This window comes from Procambarus clarkii, chromosome 92, assembly GCF_040958095.1.
Source record: "Procambarus clarkii isolate CNS0578487 chromosome 92, FALCON_Pclarkii_2.0, whole genome shotgun sequence".
Lineage (NCBI taxonomy): Eukaryota > Metazoa > Arthropoda > Malacostraca > Decapoda > Cambaridae > Procambarus > Procambarus clarkii.
This window is the reverse complement of record NC_091241.1, coordinates 2,777,438-2,797,890: the sequence shown is the minus strand read 5'-3', so window position 1 is coordinate 2,797,890 and position 20,453 is coordinate 2,777,438. Positions and strand designations below refer to the sequence as shown.

Sequence of the window (20,453 nt, the reverse complement as noted above, 5' to 3'; positions counted from 1 at the left end):
TTCCTTACTGTCTGGCTGTGGTCGTCTGAGGTGGAGGCAACCTCAGACGACGGTTCTCATCCTTCTCAGGATGCGGCCACTCGCTTGGCCGCCTTATCCTGCCTTGGCGAAACCCCTGTTCTGGTCTCGAAGAACGCTCGGTTGAATGCCAGTGTTGGCACTGTTCTCCTCCTGCACCATGTTGCAACCGGTGTTAGGGATCTCGAGGACTGCCACGAGGATATCAAGCATATCCTCGAGGCCCAGGATCATTCTGTCCTCCAGGTGGATACATTTACTCGTCCCCCTCGTGGTCATCGCCGTCTGCCCCTTCGGGGTACTATGGTATAGGTACAATGGGATGGGTACTAGGGGATGGGTACTAGGGGGATGGGTACTATGGGACGGGTACCATGGGACGGATACCATGGTAAGTGAAGGATTGATGCCTGGTGATAGTTAATGACTGTAAATCTACCACAGGGAAACTGTGAACATTAGCAGCATAGGAAAAATGAGCATTATGTGACATAAGTACTATGATAGCCCGAGGAGAAGTTGGGGTGCCAGGCAGGGGTGAGGGTGCCAGGCAGGGGTGAGGGTGCCAGGCAGGGGTGAGGGAGCCAGGCAGGGGTGAGGGGAGCCAGGCAGGGGTGAGGGAGCCAGGCAGGGGTGAGGGAGCCAGGCAGGGGTGAGGGGAGCCAGGCAGGGGTGAGGGTGCCAGGCAGGGGTGAGGGGTGCCAGGCAGGGATGAGGGGAGCCAGGCAGGGGTGAGGGTGCCAGGCAGGGGTGAGGGTGCCAGGCAGGGGTGAGGGTGCCAGGCAGGGGTGAGGGTGCCAGGCAGGGGTGAGGGTGTCAGGCAGGGGTGAGGGGAGCCAGGCAGGGGTGAGGGTGCCAGGCAGGGGTGAGGGTGCCAGGCAGGGGTGAGGGGAGCCAGGCAGGGGTGAGGGAGCCAGACAGGGGTGAGGGAGCCAGGCAGGGGTGAGGGGTGCCAGGCAGGGGTGGGGGTGCCAGGCAGGGGTGAGGGAGCCAGGCAGGGGTGAGGTAAGCCAGGCAGGGGTGAGGGGAGCCAGGCAGGGGTGAGGGGGTGCCAGGCAGGGGTGAGGGGTGCCAAGCAGGGGTGAGGGGTGCCAGGCAGGGGTGAGGGGTGCCAGGCAGGGGTGGGAGGTGCCAGGCAGGGGTGGGGGGTGCCAGGGAGGGGTGGGGGTGAGGGGTGTCAGGCAGGGCAGTGAGAGGATGTGAGGGAGGAGAGGAACAATGAGTGAGAAGTAGGCGCCTGTCCGGTTGTTCCCGCCCCTCCCGGTACACCAGTATGGTGCGTGTCCTGGTACACTGTAATTTAGTTCCCGGTACTACGGTAGGTTATACCTTATAGTACTATAGTACAATGTCGTGAGAACCAGTCTGAATAAAATACCCTGTCTTCCAGGATGTGGTACCCCCGGTCCGCGGCCAGCATGGTGTACCCCCGGTACGCGGCCAGCATGGTGTACCCCCGGTACGCGGCCAGCATGTGGTACCCCCGGTACGCGGCCAGCATGGTGTACCCCCGGTACGCGGCCAGCATGGTGTACCCCCGGTACGCGGCCAGCATGGTGTACCCCCGGTCCGCGGCCAGCATGTGGTACCCCCGGTACGCGGCCAGCATGGTGTACCCCCGGTACGCGGCCAGCATGGTGTACCCCCGGTACGCGGCCAGCATGGTGTACCCCCGGTACGCGGCCAGCATGGTGTACCCCCGGTACGCGGCCAGCATGGTGTACCCCCGGTCCGCGGCCAGCATGTGGTACCCCCGGTACGCGGCCAGCATGGTGTACCCCCGGTACATTGTATAAATTACCCTTGGGCCGCAGTACGTGTCGTCTTCGGATACCAGTATCATCCCTGTACACCGGTATTACCTTTGAAAACCGGTCTTACGCCCCTGTTTACTCTAGTATGTATATCGCCCCAGTATAGCAGTATATTGGCAGCCCCAGTATTTCAGTGTGTATAATCCCAGTACTCTTGTTTGAAGCAAACCTCTGCAGTTCACATGTATGACGCAATTATCCCCGGTTCATTGGTTTGACGCAATTGCCATGATTCACAGGTATGAAGCAACCACCCCGATTAACTGAGTCAACTCCCAACTCGCAGGAATCAGGAACGAGTGAACCCGGTATGAATCCCCAGAATGGAACACCTCGATTCACTCTGGAAACACCAAGGTATTCCAGTACACATGAGCATCCAGGTGTACCGGTATTAAGCACCTAGTATGCCAGTGTAAAGCTGGCTGGTACGCCGATAAATTCCGCGGTGGTACCGGTACACTTGCAAATACCGGTACAGTAGTCCCAAGCATCTGGGCACAGCGTGGCGATCCCGGTGAAGTAATTAATATCAAGGAAGCCCCGGTATACCAGTAGGCTTGGAACTCCTGGTTGATCTGTACGAATGTATCGTCCCGGTATACCAGTAAATATAGGAGTGCTCCCGGTACGCCAAGATATAGGTCTGGTGCAGTAGCATCAACCAGGAAGGGGTTCCGGTACACCGGTAAATAGGGAGACGATTCATTCGAGTGTTCACGGGAGACATCTCCCGTCACGCAGGGTGCAGTCGCACCTCCACAGATCTCCAGTATCAGCTCTTGATACTGGTAATGGCTCAAAAGGGCCACCACTTACGGGCTATTCATGCCCAAGCCACCTTTTGGGTGGCTTAATCTTCTCTCTCTCTCATTCGAGTGTTCATCACTACACCTCTGTACAAATTACGTCGCGTTTCGCTCATATGCGCTATGGCCAAATTTCGACGTAATTTAAAATGGAAATTTAATTTCCAATTAAATTTTGGATTTTTTTTCCGATTTTTCCAAAACAGCGAGTTAAGGGTCCTGTGGTAGGTTAAGAGGGCAGGAAGTTCTCCTAAGGTTTCAAAACGTCTTGAAAACCGTTAATTGAAAGTTTCCTCTCCTAACCTTAAACAGAGGCTACAGTTAAGGATTTGCGCCCAGTAGATCCTCCCCGGCCAGGATACGAATCCTGGGCGTTAGAAAAATTAAGGCGGCTCAGTTTATATTAATGAAATAGTTTACGACCTCCGACGAGCTACGAGGTTTCCTAAAAGAATACCCATCATCATACGACCACGACCTCACTGCGTTTCGAGACTGATAGACTGTTTAATGAACACCGACTAAGCCACCATGATTGAGGAAAGATGTACAGGTTTCGCAAGTGGGCACTTGACCAGTTTGACGCATCCCGGCTCTGATCTCCCCCTAGTTACGCTAGTGATAACATTGAATACCCGCATGCCCTGAACACCGGCATGCGGGTACTCACTGGTACTCACTTCCCACCTATCCATCGGGGGGGGGGGGGGGGAGCGAGAGACATGCGAGGGCTCCCACCAGGGGGTTCGAACCCCATCTGGTTCACGGTAGGTAGGATCATTAGAGAGCTTATATGGTACCGGTCCCGCGGTCACCCACGTTATGAGTCCCACAGTTAGGGAGCTGTTAGGGCCTCGATGGCTGAGTGGACACCGCTCGGGATTCGTTGTCCGAAGGGTCTGGGTTCGATCCCCGGCAGAGGCGGAAACAAATGGGCAGAGTTTCTTTCATCCTGATGCCCCCTGTTACCCAGCAGTAAATAGGTACCTGGGAGTTAGACATCTGCTACGGGCTGCTTCCTGGGGGGTGTGTGCGTGTGTTAGAGATATATGTAGTAGATATATTAATATAATAGAGGAAATATAGATTGGTTAGAAAGTCGGGGTCCAAGAGCTAATACCTCGATCCTGCAGATACAAATATAGTCCTGTGTCCAAATAAAGTCCAGTCCAAATAAAACGTCCTCTAATTACTCAACACAAAGCTGCTATTAGGACAATATCCAACTCTGGCCCCAGACATCACTCGGTACCCCTACTGAAATCTCTGAATATGTTAGATATTAAGTCACTGCACATTCTCTCATGTGTATTATACATATATAAAACGCTGAACAGTCTCCGTGGTGTAGTGGTAAGACACTCGCCTGGCGTTCCGCGAGCGCTGTGTCATGGGTTCGTATCCTGGCCGGGGAGGATTTACTGGGCGCAATTCCTTAACTGTAGCCTCTGTTTAACGCAACAGTAAAATGTGTACTTGGATGAAAAAAACGATTCTTCGCGGCAGGGGATCATATTCCAGGGACCTGCCCGAAACGCTACGCGTACTAGTGGCTGTACAAGAATGTAACAACTCTTGTATATATCTCAAAAAAAAAAAAACTGTAATGCCAATCCTAACCTCAAAAGCTTCATAGAAGGTTGTAACAGAACCCATGAGCACCACACCAGAAATAAATAGTTTCGATATTCCTAGAGTACGACTTAATCAAACTAGAAATGCTCTACAATTCAAGGGACCCAGAATGTGGAATGACCTTCCCAACCATGTTAAAGACTGTACCCCTCTCAACCAGTTTAAGATAAAAACGAAGCTATACCTAATAAATTCCCTGTAACCTACCTTACCCCAAGAGAGAACTGGATAAGCACCTCCAAAGGATACCTGATCAACCAGGCTGTGACTCATACGTCAGGCTGCGAGCAGCCGCGTCTAACAGCCTGGTTGATCAGTCCAGCAACCAAGAGGCCTGGTCGACGACCGGGCCGCGGGGACACTAAGCCCCGGAAGCACCTCAAGGTAACCCCTCTATTGTCAACCAATGTCTGTTTTTTTTTTAAATGGCGCTGTTTGTCGACAGAATTGTATTTGTGCTGCTTTTTCAGCCATGTTCCCCCTTTTTTATCTCTTTTTTTTATTTGTTCTCAACTCATTTTATTCTTTATGCTCAATTAGTATTAAGATTTAGTCATTTAAGTTTTTCATGCCCGAAACGCTTTACGTAATAGTGGTTTTAGGCATTGTATGTACTAGCCCTATCTATAAATCCATCACTCTTTGTAAAATCTCTTGTATGTATGTACCTTACCTAAATAAACATTTGATTTGATAGTAAATGCAGTGACCGACGTTATGAGCGCCTCACAGAGAGAGGAAGGCCAGTACACACACAGGTGTATCACCATTTTATCCACTGTTCAGGACTATAATCTATCCCCAAAATTAATACCAGTGAGGGAGTGAGGACCCCCCCCCCCGGCGTTAGGGAGCTGGTCCTGCCCTAACTATGGTCACCACCTGGATGGTGAGGCAGACCTGCCAGGGGGGCTGGCGGGGCGCTCTTGTTAACTATTAAAGACCAGCGGGGGTGAAAAATAGATTTAAAAGAGTGAGAGGGGCGGGCGCTGGGCTTGGTGGAGGTGGCTTTAACGAAGCACATGATGATTGGTCTTCTCTCTCCGCTGGGCGAACCCCGGGAGATTTTTTTTTTTTTTGGTTGGTGGTGGTCATCAGGGCGGCTCCCACCCTCGCCACATGCCCAATCCCGATCTCGTCCCATTCCGGATTAGGCGTGTGGGCACGGGCATGTACACCTGACCCTCCTGCTAGCTCACGTCCAGTGCTAAGCGCAAACCCTCCAGCTTGGTCACGACCGAAGCTTTGTGGAACAAAACAAGCCGTGTGATTCACTGGAGCGTAAGGGGCATACCGTTTAATAACCTCCATCCGTTTACATCATGAACCGCTTATTACACCAGTCTCAAACACCTCCCGGCCTCCCTACAGCTCTGCACACCCCGCCGCCCACGCCGCACCCACTACCACCCACCACAAACCCCGCCCTCACCGCCCCGCCACACAAAACGTCGACATAAACGGTTCAATTTATTAAGACTTGGCTTCCTCTGCCCTTCCCATAGAGTGACCAACTCGCAGGACGAGTCTCCAGGCCTGGGCGGCCCCGCCACCCCTCACACACACTGCCTCTATTACTGCGCTGTGAGTCCTCGCTCTCGCCTCCTCAGGGGGTCACTCTCCCACGCAGCCAGTTCGTCAAATGTTTGTGTTGTGTTTGTGAGTGATTTGTGTTAACGTGGTGTGTGCTTGGAAGAGGACCGCCCCAAACAAGGACATACATGAGACCATAATTGAGTAACCCACACCCAGTGCGCCTGTCATTGTGAGCTACATGACTCTTAGCGTCGTCGTCTGGCGCAACTTTGTTTGTTAAATTGTCAGTGTTGTGGAGTGTTGGTAGAGGTGAGTAACGTACGTGTCGCGCCTCACCCCTCTTCCCGGTGGACGTGCCGTGTTCCACCACAGGTACACCACAGGTGTCTGTAGTGGTGGTACATGTGTTCCACCACAGGTACATCTTCCTTCCTGCGCCTTACATCACAGTCTTACGTGGAAACTCACATCCAGTGCTTTTGTTCACTTGAAAACAGTAGTTTTTTTTTTAATATAAATCTATGCTTAACTGATGCGATCAAATCCGGTTTCCCGGATTGTTTGAGAATACAACCAGGAACTCCACCGTGAAAACCGGATTTAATCTAATAAGTGCGTATTTTCTAGTTGTCTGGATCAAATTCAAGGTAAAAGGCATCCTTTTAAATAGCATCTCCAGGATATTTACATAATATTCATGTTCATATACATACAATATTGCAACCTTACGTTCATCAGACCCAATATATATATATGTACTTTTTATGTACACTTTAAAGCATATTCGAGTATATGGGAACAGTTTGATAGATGGCAGCCGGGATAATTTACAACCACAATGAGTCCAGTTCAGTCCAATTTGAACAAGTGAGTAAGCGGCCAGTAACAGCTGCACCTCTCACACCATGAATTAGCACGTATATGTGTGTGTGTGTGTGTATATATGTGTGTATGTATATATATATGTATGTATGCGAACGAGCTTGAATGGTCCCCAAGCCAAATATGCAACCGAAAACTTCTCACTCCTGAAGGATTCGAACCCAGGCAGCCAGGGGCTCCATGCACCTTAGTATTACTTAACCCGCTAGACCACACTGACTGTTCGGAAGGATTGGAAGTCGTCAGACCCTTAACCCAATCCCCGACATCATGAAATGACGGACGATTCTTGTTGACTGAATATAATGACCTTAGAGAGATAGAGCGGGGGAAGGGGCCCCTCACAAAGATTTGCCTATTGTAACCCAATCTTATACTCCGGTCTTAATATCTTTCTAGGTTGATCTTTTTGTTGCAGAAGAGTGGTACCTGTGTTGTCCCCAAGGTGCTGTGATGGGCCTCTGAGAACGCTATGACCTGCTCCACGACCTCCACACTCCTCTGACCCTCTAACCAGAAGTCTTGCACGTGCTCTTTATGCGAGAAATTCCTCGTTGTTTCAAGGATATCGGCTTCATTCGCTGCAATAGAGCAAGGACTTGTATCTACTCTAGCACGAAGACTCTTGTATCTGCTCTAGCACGAAGACTCTTGTACCTGCTCTAGCACGAAGACTCTTGTACCTGCTCTAGCACGAAGACTCTTGTATCTGCTCTAGCACGAAGACTCTTGTACCTGCTCTAGCACGAAGACTCTTGTACCTGCTCTAGCACGAAGACTCTTGTACCTGCTCTAGCACGAAGACTCTTGTACCTGCTCTAGAACGAAGACTCTTGTACCTGCTCTAGAACGAGCAGGTGCACTACTTGCTCTATTATTTCTCTTCAGTCTCAAGAGCAATTCAACGATCTGTTTTAAAATTCACAACACTTCTGTGCTAGAGCAAAATAAAGAGGACTCTATCATCTGTAGAACCTCGACACTCCTTTGTTACGGTACAGAGGACTCTAGGATCTGTTCTAGAATTAAAGTGCTTTATGTTATGCGCAAACAGGGCTCTACTTCCTGCTCTTGAACCTCGACACCTAGCATAGGTGTTTGAGTAAGAGGACACACAAGAGGGACCTTACTAGACGTCACCACAAGAACAGGCAAGAGCGACTTGTGTACAGGTGTCCAAGGAAAACGGCAGAGGAGGCTTGGATAGGAAGAATCGAAGGAGGAAGGAATAGTGAGGTTTGGAAAGGCGGGGAGTTTGGAAACACAGGCGCGAGAAGCAGCCGTTGTAGCGGAAGCATTGAAGGAGGCGACGAAGACGACGAGGAGCGTGGGACAAGCCTGAAGGAAACGAGGGAGGGAGAGAAAGGCTGAGAAGACTGACCAGAGGAAGAATCGTCAAGGAGGACAGAAGATAATGAGCGAAGGTGTGATGCGAGCGGTGGTAGTGATGGCGGCCTTGACGGTGCTCCTGGGGGAGGCGAAGACGGCCGCAGGAGTCACCTGCCTCCCAGCTGAGATGATCGCCCCCTGTACCTGCAAGGACAAGTCCAGAGGTACGTCTCTCTCAAATTCACATTAATCGTTTTCGAATGAACGATGAAAGTGCGCGAGTAATTTTGTTTTATTAACACATTTAGGTACATATGCATTTGTACAGCTGCCCTAGACTATATGAAGGGGAGTACAGCGTGTCAAACAACTAGCTACGTGATGCTAAAACTCCATCACGCAGGATGGTTAGTCATACAGGGTCATATGTTAAGTAGTCTCCACTGGCAGACTCTGGGTGCAGTATGAGGATATCTTCAAGAACACGAGAGTGAATAAAGTAATTGCAAAGTTCCAGGTACCTCATGCCAACTGGTCTGAATGGTCTGATAACTCGACATTCAGTGATGTAGTGCGGGATATCATGCCGTAGTTCCTGCTCACAGAGTTTGCACCTGGAGTGCTCAGGATTGGGAGATCCGTCACCTGCAGCCACCTGCCACAGGTAACGGTAGCCACCTGCCACAGGTAACGGTAGCCACCTGCCACAGGTAACGGTAGCCACCTGCCACAGGTAACGGTAGCCACCTGCCACAGGTAACGGTAGCCACCTGCCACAGGTAACGGTAACCCAACCTGATCCTGGCAACCACTGTGTCGCACAGTCTGGTCAACGTTTTGTGCTGCCCATAAACATAAGTTTCAGATCTGATCAAGTCATAGCTTTATATGCTGGTGCTTTCAGGTCGTTGGGAGTCTGTAATTTCACTCTTATGAGACCTGTTTACAGTAAGAGCAGTAAGAGAAAGCACCACAACTCTACGGGAATCACAACTCCTGATTTTATTACAGGCCTGGTGAAGCCCATTTGGCTTAGATATCTACGATCATTGGCTGTGATAGACGATCATTGGTGTAGTGGTGACGGTACTCTGTACGCCAAAGGGTGATCCTGGGCGGCAGGTGTTCGAATCCTAGTTGGGTCAGATAAAACTTCTTAGTGATTTGTCTCGCGCGTTTATGCAATATATATATATATATATATATATATATATATATATATATATATATATATATATATATATTAGTATATTTTGGTAGCAGTCTTTCCTGTAGACATATATTATTAAATATGACCGAAAAAGTAAGATTAATAATTCTAACACGAATTTTCTCAATCTTTCGTACATTACGCTTCACTGTTGGAGGTAAATCAAAAATCACTTCTCCAAAATTCATTTTTATTTCTAGTCTGACGCGACACGGGCGCGTTTCGTAAAACTTATTACATTTTCAAAGACTTCACAAATACACAACTGATTAGAACTTACGTATCTCTGATTTTATATCTACATTTGAGTGAGGTGGGAAGGGTGATGTGGCATTAACACAAGACAGAACAGGAGGGGATATTAATATGGTATTAAAAGTATCAACACAAGACAGAACAGAAACAATGGGTATTGAATAGAAGTGTTTGTAGAAAGCCTATTGGTCCATATTTCTTGATGCTTCTATATTGGAGCGGAGTCTTGAGGTGGGTAGAATATAGTTGTGCAATAATTGGCTGTTGATTGCTGGTGTTGACTTCTTGATGTGTAGTGCCTCGCAAACGTCAAGCCGCCTGCTATTGCTGTATCTATCGATGATTTCTGTGTTGTTTACTAGGATTTCTCTGGCGATGGTTTGGTTATGGGAAGAGATTATATGTTCCTTAATGGAGCCCTGTTGCTTATGCATCGTTAAACGCCTAGAAAGAGATGTTGTTGTCTTGCCTATATACTGGTTTTTTTGGAGCTTACAGTCCCCAAGTGGGCATTTGAAGGCATAGACGACATTAGTCTCTTTTAAAGCGTTCTGTTTTGTGTCTGGAGAGTTTCTCATGAGTAGGCTGGCCGTTTTTCTGGTTTTATAGTAAATCGTCAGTTGTATCCTCTGATTTTTGTCTGTAGGGATAACGTTTCTATTAACAATATCTTTCAAGAGCCTTTCCTCCGTTTTATGAGCTGTGGAAAAGAAGTTCCTGTAAAATAGTCTAATAGGGGGTATAGGTGTTGTGTTAGTTGTCTCTTCAGAGGTTGCATGGCTTTTCACTTTCCTTCTTATGATGTCTTCGATGAAACCATTGGAGAAGCCGTTATTGACTAGGATCTGCCTTACCCTACAGAGTTCTTCGTCGACTTGCTTCCATTCTGAGCTGTGGCTGAGAGCACGGTCGACGTATGCGTTAACAACACTCCTCTTGTACCTGTCAGGGCAGTCGCTGTTGGCATTTAGGCACATTCCTATGTTTGTTTCCTTAGTGTAGACTGCAGTGTGGAAACCTCCGCCCTTTTCCATGACTGTTACATCTAGAAAAGGCAGCTTCCCATCCTTTTCCGTCTCGTAAGTGAAACGCAGCACGGAACTCTGCTCAAATGCCTCCTTCAGCTTCTGCAGATGTCTGACATCAGGTACCTGTGTAAAAATGTCGTCAACATACCTGCAGTATATGGCCGGTTTCAAGTTCATGTCGACTAAGACTTTTTGCTCGATGGTACCCATGTAGAAGTTTGCAAACAGGACACCTAGGGGAGAACCCATGGCGACCCCATCTACTTGCTTATACATGTGCCCATCCGGGCTCAAGAAGGGTGCCTCTTTAGTACAAGCTTGGAGTAGTTTCCTCAGAATACTTTCTGGCATGTCAAGAGGAGTACAGGCTGGATCACGATACACTCTGTCGGCTATCATTCCGATTGTCTCGTCCACAGGTACGTTGGTAAACAGCGATTCTACGTCCAACGAGGCTCTTATCCCTGTGGCCCGTGTGCCCCGCAGTAAGTCCACAAATTCCTTTGGAGACTTCAGGCTAAAGGCGCAAGGAACATAAGGAGTCAGCAGGCCGTTGAGTCGCTTTGCCAGTCTGTACGTGGGTGTGGGTATCTGGCTAATGATTGGCCGAAGTGGGTTTCCAGGCTTGTGCGTCTTGACATTTCCATACGCATATCCAGGTTTATATTCCCCAATGATCTTTGGCAGGTGGAGTCCGGATTTCTTGGCGTTTACAGTTTCGATCAGTTTGTTGACCTTTGCTTTTAATTCGGCTGTAGTGTCCTTCGTTACCCTTTGGAACTTAGTTTGGTCAGAGAGTATGATGTTCATTTTCGCCAGATATTCGTCTTTTTTAAGAATGACATATATTGGCGACTTGTCACCTCTCCTGACAACTATCTCCTTGTTCTCACGAAGGCTTTTAGCTGCCGCTTTAAGCTCGGGGGACAGTATGGTGCTTCTGTAGTTGCCTCGATTCTTTCCTCCTTCTGCAATAAGTTCTGCTTGTAAGGTATCTTTGGTAGTGACCTTCTTTTGTGTCTCGAGATCGAATATGTCGTCCAACATTGATCATTGGGGGAATATAAACCTGGATATGCGTATGGAAATGTCAAGACGCACAAGCCTGGAAACCCACTTCGGCCAATCATTAGCCAGATACCCACACCCACGTACAGACTGGCAAAGCGACTCAACGGCCTGCTGACTCCTTATGTTCCTTGCGCCTTCAGCCTGAAGTCTCCAAAGGAATTTGTGGACTTACTGCGGGGCACACGGGCCACAGGGATAAGAGCCTCGTTGGACGTAGAATCGCTGTTTACCAACGTACCTGTGGACGAGACAATCGGAATGATAGCCGACAGAGTGTATCGTGATCCAGCCTGTACTCCTCTTGACATGCCAGAAAGTATTCTGAGGAAACTACTCCAAGCTTGTACTAAAGAGGCACCCTTCTTGAGCCCGGATGGGCACATGTATAAGCAAGTAGATGGGGTCGCCATGGGTTCTCCCCTAGGTGTCCTGTTTGCAAACTTCTACATGGGTACCATCGAGCAAAAAGTCTTAGTCGACATGAACTTGAAACCGGCCATATACTGCAGGTATGTTGACGACATTTTTACACAGGTACCTGATGTCAGACATCTGCAGAAGCTGAAGGAGGCATTTGAGCAGAGTTCCGTGCTGCGTTTCACTTACGAGACGGAAAAGGATGGGAAGCTGCCTTTTCTAGATGTAACAGTCATGGAAAAGGGCGGAGGTTTCCACACTGCAGTCTACACTAAGGAAACAAACATAGGAATGTGCCTAAATGCCAACAGCGACTGCCCTGACAGGTACAAGAGGAGTGTTGTTAACGCATACGTCGACCGTGCTCTCAGCCACAGCTCAGAATGGAAGCAAGTCGACGAAGAACTCTGTAGGGTAAGGCAGGTCCTAGTCAATAACGGCTTCTCCAATGGTTTCATCGAAGACATCATAAGAAGGAAAGTGAAAAGCCATGCAACCTCTGAAGAGACAACTAACACAACACCTATACCCCCTATTAGACTATTTTACAGGAACTTCTTTTCCACAGCTCATAAAACGGAGGAAAGGGTCCTGAAAGATATTGTTAATAGAAACGTTATCCCTACAGACAAAAATCAGAGGATACAACTGACGATTTACTATAAAACCAGAAAAACGGCCAGCCTACTCATGAGAAACTCTCCAGACACAAAACAGAACGCTTTAAAAGAGACAAATGTCGTCTATGCCTTCAAATGCCCACTTGGGGACTGTAAGCTCCAAAAAACCCAGTATATAGGCAAGACAACAACATCTCTTTCTAGGCGTTTAACGATGCATAAGCAACAGGGCTCCATTAAGGAACATATAATCTCTTCCCATAACCAAACCATCGCCAGAGAAATCCTAGTAAACAACACAGAAATCATCGATAGATACAGCGATAGCAGGCGGCTTGACGTTTGCGAGGCACTACACATCAAGAAGTCAACACCAGCAATCAACAGCCAATTATTGCACAACTATATTCTACCCACCTCAAGACTCCGCTCCAATATAGAAGCATCAAGAAATATGGACCAATAGGCTTTCTACAAACACTTCTATTCAATACCCATTGTTTCTGTTCTGTCTTGTGTTGATACTTTTAATACCATATTAATATCCCCTCCTGTTCTGTCTTGTGTTAATGCCACATCACCCTTCCCACCTCACTCAAATGTAGATATAAAATCAGAGATACGTTCTAATCAGTTGTGTATTTGTGAAGTCTTTGAAAATGTAATAAGTTTTACGAAACGCGCCCGTGTCGCGTCAGACTAGAAATAAAAATGAATTTTGGAGAAGTGATTTTTGATTTACCTCCAACAGTGAAGCGTAATGTACGAAAGATTGAGAAAATTCGTGTTAGAATTATTAATCTTACTTTTTCGGTCATATTTAATAATATATATATATATATATATATATATATATATATATATATATATGCGAATAAGCCTGAATGGTCCCCAGGACATATGCAACTGAAAACTCACACCCCAGAAGTGACTCGAACCCATACTCCCAGAAGCAACGCATCTGGTATGTACAAGACGCCTTAATCCACTTGACCATCACGACCGGACATAATGAGGTGATAGCCGAGGCTATTTGAACCACCCCACCGCCGGCACTCGGATAGTTATCTTGGGCATAGCATTTTACCAAATCACCTCATTCTTTGGGGCAACACGTGAGGAACACAAATGCGAATAAGCCTGAATGGTCCCCAGGACATATGCAACTGAAAACTCACACCCCAGAAGTGACTCGAACCCATACTCCCAGAAGCAACGCATCTGGTATGTACAAGACGCCTTAATCCACTTGACCATCACGACCGGACATAATGAGGTGATAGCCGAGGCTATTTGAACCACCCCACCGCCGGCACTCGGATAGTTATCTTGGGCATAGCATTTTACCAAATCACCTCATTCTTTGGGGCAACACGTGAGGAACACAAATGCGAATAAGCCTGAATGGTCCCCAGGACATATGCAACTGAAAACTCACACCCCAGAAGTGACTCGAACCCATACTCCCAGAAGCAACGCATCTGGTATGTACAAGACGCCTTAATCCACTTGACCATCACGACCGGACATAATGAGGTGATAGCCGAGGCTATTTGAACCACCCCACCGCCGGCACTCGGATAGTTATCTTGGGCATAGCATTTTACCAAATCACCTCATTCTTTGGGGCAACACGTGAGGAACACAAATGCGAATAAGCCTGAATGGTCCCCAGGACATATGCAACTGAAAACTCACACCCCAGAAGTGACTCGAACCCATACTCCCAGAAGCAACGCATCTGGTATGTACAAGACGCCTTAATCCACTTGACCATCACGACCGGACATAATGAGGTGATAGCCGAGGCTATTTGAACCACCCCACCGCCGGCACTCGGATAGTTATCTTGGGCATAGCATTTTACCAAATCACCTCATTCTTTGGGGCAACACGTGAGGAACACAAATGCGAATAAGCCTGAATGGTCCCCAGGACATATGCAACTGAAAACTCACACCCTCACGTGTTGTGTTCCTCACGTGTTGCCCCAAAGAATGAGGTGATTTGGTAAAATGCTATGCCCAAGATAACTATCCGAGTGCCGGCGGTGGGGTGGTTCAAATAGCCTCGGCTATCACCTCATTATGTCCGGTCGTGATGGTCAAGTGGATTAAGGCGTCTTGTACATACCAGATGCGTTGCTTCTGGGAGTATGGGTTCGAGTCACTTCTGGGGTGTGAGTTTTCAGTTGCATATGTCCTGGGGACCATTCAGGCTTATTCGCATTTGTGTTCCTCACGTGTTGCCCCAAAGAATGAGGTGATTTGGTAAAATGCTATGCCCAAGATAACTATCCGAGTGCCGGCGGTGGGGTGGTTCAAATAGCCTCGGCTATCACCTCATTATGTCCGGTCGTGATGGTCAAGTGGATTAAGGCGTCTTGTACATACCAGATGCGTTGCTTCTGGGAGTATGGGTTCGAGTCACTTCTGGGGTGTGAGTTTTCAGTTGCATATGTCCTGGGGACCATTCAGGCTTATTCGCATTTGTGTTCCTCACGTGTTGCCCCAAAGAATGAGGTGATTTGGTAAAATGCTATGCCCAAGATAACTATCCGAGTGCCGGCGGTGGGGTGGTTCAAATAGCCTCGGCTATCACCTCATTATGTCCGGTCGTGATGGTCAAGTGGATTAAGGCGTCTTGTACATACCAGATGCGTTGCTTCTGGGAGTATGGGTTCGAGTCACTTCTGGGGTGTGAGTTTTCAGTTATATATATATATATATATATATATATATATATATATATATATACATATATATATATATATATATATATATATATATATATATATATATATATATATATATATATATATATATATAGTGGTAGGAGAAGCGGTAGGTGGTAGAAAGCGGGGGTGGTAGGAGAAGCGAACACTCTTTCGTATTCAGAGTTAAATGGCAAGTTTTTCCCTGAATGCTCTGTGTGTGTTCCCTTCTCTGAGGCTGTGGGTCCCTATAATTGCACCAGTGGTGGTACCCCCCCCATATATATATATATATATATATATATATATATATATATATATATATATATATATATATATATATATATATATATATATAATATATGCGGAAAATCCACAGAGAAATATGAAATAAGGTGAACGTTTCGGCTTGTTAAAGCCTTTGTCAACACCAGACTGGTGTTGACAAAGGCTTTAACAAGCCGAAACGTTCACCTCATTTCATATTTCTCTGTGGATTTTCCGCATAAAATGATCAGTGTTTTGTGATCGTTAATTGCATATATATATATATATATATATATATATATATATATATATATATATATATATATATATATATATATATATATATATATATATATATATATATATATATTATTAAATATGACCGAAAAAGTAAGATTAATAATTCTAACACGAATTTTCTCAATCTTTCGTACATTACGCTTCACTGTTGGAGGTAAATCAAAAATCACTTCTCCAAAATTCATTTTTATTTCTAGTCTGACGCGACACGGGCGCGTTTCGTAAAACTTATTACATTTTCAAAGACTTCACAAATACACAACTGATTAGAACTTACGTATCTCTGATTTTATATCTACATTTGAGTGAGGTGGGAGGGGTGATGTGGCATTAACACAAGACAGAACAAGAGGGGATATTAATAGGCACATTGCCTATTAATATTGCACAACTATATTCTACCCACCTCAAGACTCCGCTCCAATATAGAAGCATCAAGAAATATGGACCAATAGGCTTTCTACAAACACTTCTATTCAATACCCATTGTTTCTGTTCTGTCTTGTGTTGATACTTTTAATACCCTATTAATATCCCCTCTTGTTCTGTCTTGTGTTAATGCCACATCACCCCTCCCACCTCACTCAAATGTAGATATAAAATCAGAGATACGTAAGTTCTAATCAGTTGTGTATTTGTGAAGTCTTTGAAAATGTAATAAGTTTTACGAAACGCGCCCGTGTCGCGTCAGACTAGAAATAAAAATGAATTTTGGAGAAGTGATTTTTGATTTACCTCCAACAGTGAAGCGTAATGTACGAAAGATTGAGAAAATTCGTGTTAGAATTATTAATCTTACTTTTTCGGTCATATTTAATAATATATGTCTACAGGAAAGACTGCTACCAAAATATACTAATATATATATATATATATATATATATATATATATATATATATATATATATATATATATATATATATATATATATATATATATATATATATATATGTGTGAGAAAGCTGCATGAACGCGCAAGCCATATACGATCATTGGTGCGGTGGTCACGGTACTGTGTACGTTTAGGGGTGATCCTGGACGGCATGGGTTCGAATCCTGGCCGGGTCAAAGAGTTCTTAGTGATATATATATATATATATATATATATATATATATATATATATATATATATATATATATATATATATATATAATAATAATATAAAATATATATTCACCGTGCAAATTTTGGTGAATTTATGTATTGGAAGAACAGATGAACAGAATGACACTTATATTTCGGGATGTGCCCCAACCCTCCGGCCGGCAAAGGTGACTATTGACAGATGTCCTCGTAACGAGGCGAGTAACACGAGGGGCAGTTGGGTGCTGACTCGCTAACACAGGGGTGGAGACATCTAGATAACTAGATCATTGGGGAGGGAGAGAGAGAGAGAGAGAGAGAGAGAGAGAGAGAGAGAGAGAGAGAGAGAGAGAGAGAGAGAGAGAGAGAGAGAGAGAGAGAGAGAGAGAGAGAGACAGAGAGAGAGAGACAGAGAGAGAGAGAGAGACAGAGAGAGAGAGAGAGAGACAGAGACAGAGAGAGAGAGAGAGAGAGAGAGAGAGAGAGAGAGAGAGAGAGAGACAGAGACAGAGAGAGACAGAGACAGAGAGAGAGAGACAGACACACCACAAATTAGATACCACAAACTCTCCCAAACTCGCCCAACACGTGGTCTTGCCCCTCACAGGTCCAAGCATAGCGTGCGAGAACGCGGACGAGGCGCAGATCCGCAACAGCCTGAACGTGCTGAAGAAGAACTCGACGGTGATCTACCGCCTCATGTTCCGCAGCTCCAACTTCCCGTGGGTGCACGACTACACCTTCCTGGGGCTGGACGTGCAGCACCTCACCATGAGCAGGACCAACATCTCCGTCGTCGGGGAGTCCTCCCTCAGGTCCCTGGCCCACACGCTCGAGACGCTCGACCTCTCCTACAACAACTTGCTTGCGGTATAGCACGGTATATTCCTTCCTCTCTCTGAAGCCCAAACCACTTGGACTGGACGGTAGAGCGACGGTTTCGCGTCATGCAGGTCGGCGTTCTATGGTACCGTCCAAGTGGTTGGGCACTATTCCCCCCCCCCCCCTGTCCCATCCCAAATTTTTATCCTGATCCTTTCCCAGCGCTATAGTCATAATAGCTTGGCGCTTTTTCCTCATAGTTCCCTTCCTCTTTCGTAAATGTCCTTCATTAGACTCAGTGACGACGGTGTTAACTGTTTACAGAGTTCAGTTGCTGGAGTCGGCCCTTTTTCTTCATTTGCTTTCATTTGCCTTAATTTTTTGTCTGTCAATTTCTTTCAATAACTTTTTTAATGTCTGTCACATTCTTCTCAAACGGAATTTTATTTTCCACCTCTCAGCCGTCTGTTCAATCAATCCTTAATAAACCTACTTGCAAATCTTTTTCAAACAGTTTATGGCAAAACATTAATTTAGAACCTATTAAAAAAATATATTGATCCTCTCATAGCAGAACCGGCAATTACAGAGGCATATAATAGTCACAGGACCCCCCCCCCCCCCGCTCAAATATTCTTTAAAACTAAGCAAGTTAGTTTAGCATTTATAGTTTATCAGTATTATAGTTGGTTATACTGATGAACTAGTTACAACGTGCTATATTCAGCAAGTGTGTCTGGTTCACCGGTTTAGGTTAAATAACAAGACTGTTACACTCACGCAATGTGTTCAGGAGCTGAACACCAGTGTTCTAAAGCTTAAGCCAGTTATGGAGTAGTGGTTACAGTATTGATTTGTCAGGCAATATGGCTCATTGCATTACATAAGCAAGTAAGACTTGCAGGCAAAGCAAGCTTGCAGTGCCCACACTGCCACAAGACTGCTAACCATTATAGGCCTACAAAGTGCAACTGTGTACACTGTAGGCCTATAACAATAATAATAGTTTGATTTAAACAATTTCCATATGATCTGAATATAGTAATTTCTTACTAGGCATTTCTTTTTGTTTATAAAGGCAATAATCATGCGCAGTCTTTCGGACATTTTGCCAACATTTTCTTTTATAAGCAATTGAACCAGATGTGTGTCTTCCTCTTCCCTTCTCCGTGACGAGGCAGGTGCCGACGGTGGCGCTGGAGCACCTTCAGAACCTGTCCTTCCTCAACCTCAACTATAACATGATCAAGATCCTGGGCCAGGCGGCGTTCTCCGGGCTGCGGGCCCTCGAGCGCCTCTCCCTCTACGACAACCAGATGCAACACGTCGAGGAGAACGCCTTCTCCGGCACCGGCGAGTAAGTCCTCGGCGTCTTAGGTACTCCACTTGGACTGGTCGGTAGAGCCAAGGTCTCGCTCCTTGCAAGGTCGGCGTTCGATTCCCGATGGTCTAAGTGGTAGGACGCCTCGTATTCATAATATATAATTAATCATATTGGCTTAGCGATTTTCTCCTGATAATTGCCTGAGATTTGTGTAATTCTAATGAATTTTGCAGGAAGGACGGGGAGGGGGATTTATTATAATAATCAACTCTTTAAACAGTAACATCACTTAGCAAGGACCAGGCTTTTCAGGTAGTAACTTGACTGATAAGTGGTAATGGTGGTGGTACTGGAGGTGTGGAAGAGAGGGAGTTGTGGTACTGGTGATGGTGTAGGGGTGGGGAGGGTTGTAGTGGTATCGGTGGTGGTTTTGTAAGTGGGTGGGTGGGGGGGTTATTAATGGTATAGATGATGGTGAGGTGAAATACTGGTAATGGTGTAGGTGGTGAGGGAATGGCGAGTGTTGTGGTGATGGTGTGGTGTTGGAGGGGGGGGGGGTTAAGGTGTTATGGTAGTAGAGGTTGGGGGGGGGTGGATGGGAGGGGTGGGGGGCAGAGAGAGGGGTGTTAGTGTGCCCGGCCAACTATTTCACTTGGTTACTTCCTGGCCTTGTTACTGCCCCTCTCCCGTCTACCCCCTACCCCTCTTCTCTCTCCCCTCTCAACTTCCCTCCACCCCTCTTCCTTACTTCTCTCCCCCTCCAACCTTCCTCTTCCTTCCCTCATACCTTCATCCCTTAGTTCATCTCTTTCTTACCTTTCTCTACATTTAATTTTCCCCTTCTCTCGTCTCTCTACCTCTCTCTCTCTCTCTCTCTCTCTCTCTCTCTCTCTCTCTCTCTCTCTCTCTCTCTCTCTCTCTCCTCCCCTCAATATACACATTTCCAATCTGTGTTTGTAAGGTGATATTTTGTCTGTCGTGTTTTTTTATGTTTTTTCCTGTTTATTTTGAATGTTGTGGAAACATTCACATGTTTTATATCCAGTATTTTCGGTCTCAACACCTCTATCAGGGACCGTGGATAGTACTCACCTAGTTGTGCTTGAGGGGGCTGAGCTTCGGCTCTTTGGTCCCGCCTCTCAACCGTCAATCAACAGCTGTACAGGGTCCTGAGGCTGTTGGGCTCTGTCATATCTACACTTAAAACTGTGTATGGAGTCTGCCTCCATCATATCAGCCGTAGGGGCCTAGACGGCTGAGACGACAGCGCTGGGTATTAGTAATCCAAGGGGCCGGGGATCGATCCCCGGAAACAAAT

The 20,453-nt window shown here is 46.5% G+C and overlaps 1 protein-coding gene and 1 long non-coding RNA gene across 8 annotated transcripts in view; one reads left to right on the top strand and one right to left on the bottom strand.

The window, feature by feature from the left end:
- Positions 1-20,453, bottom strand: part of LOC123775172 (uncharacterized) — a 46,448-nt gene that overhangs the window by 12,334 nt on the left and 13,661 nt on the right. The gene's annotated exons all lie outside the window — the stretch shown is intronic.
- Positions 5,639-20,453, top strand: part of LOC123775175 (chondroadherin) — a 26,104-nt gene continuing 11,289 nt past the window's right edge. Inside the window, exons 1-4 of one of the 6 annotated variants that reach the window (XM_069319130.1) lie at positions 5,639-5,860; positions 7,113-8,247; positions 17,597-17,859; positions 18,993-19,168. In XM_069319130.1, coding sequence (XP_069175231.1) covers positions 8,109-8,247; positions 17,597-17,859; positions 18,993-19,168 — 578 coding nt within the window. In that variant the 5' untranslated portion in view covers positions 5,639-5,860; positions 7,113-8,108. Of the gene's footprint in view, positions 6,122-6,177; positions 6,425-7,093; positions 8,248-17,596; positions 17,860-18,992; positions 19,169-20,453 lie in introns of those variants that run through there. The other 5 variants (XM_069319133.1, XM_069319131.1, XM_069319132.1 and 2 more) reach the window with 5 other exon arrangements.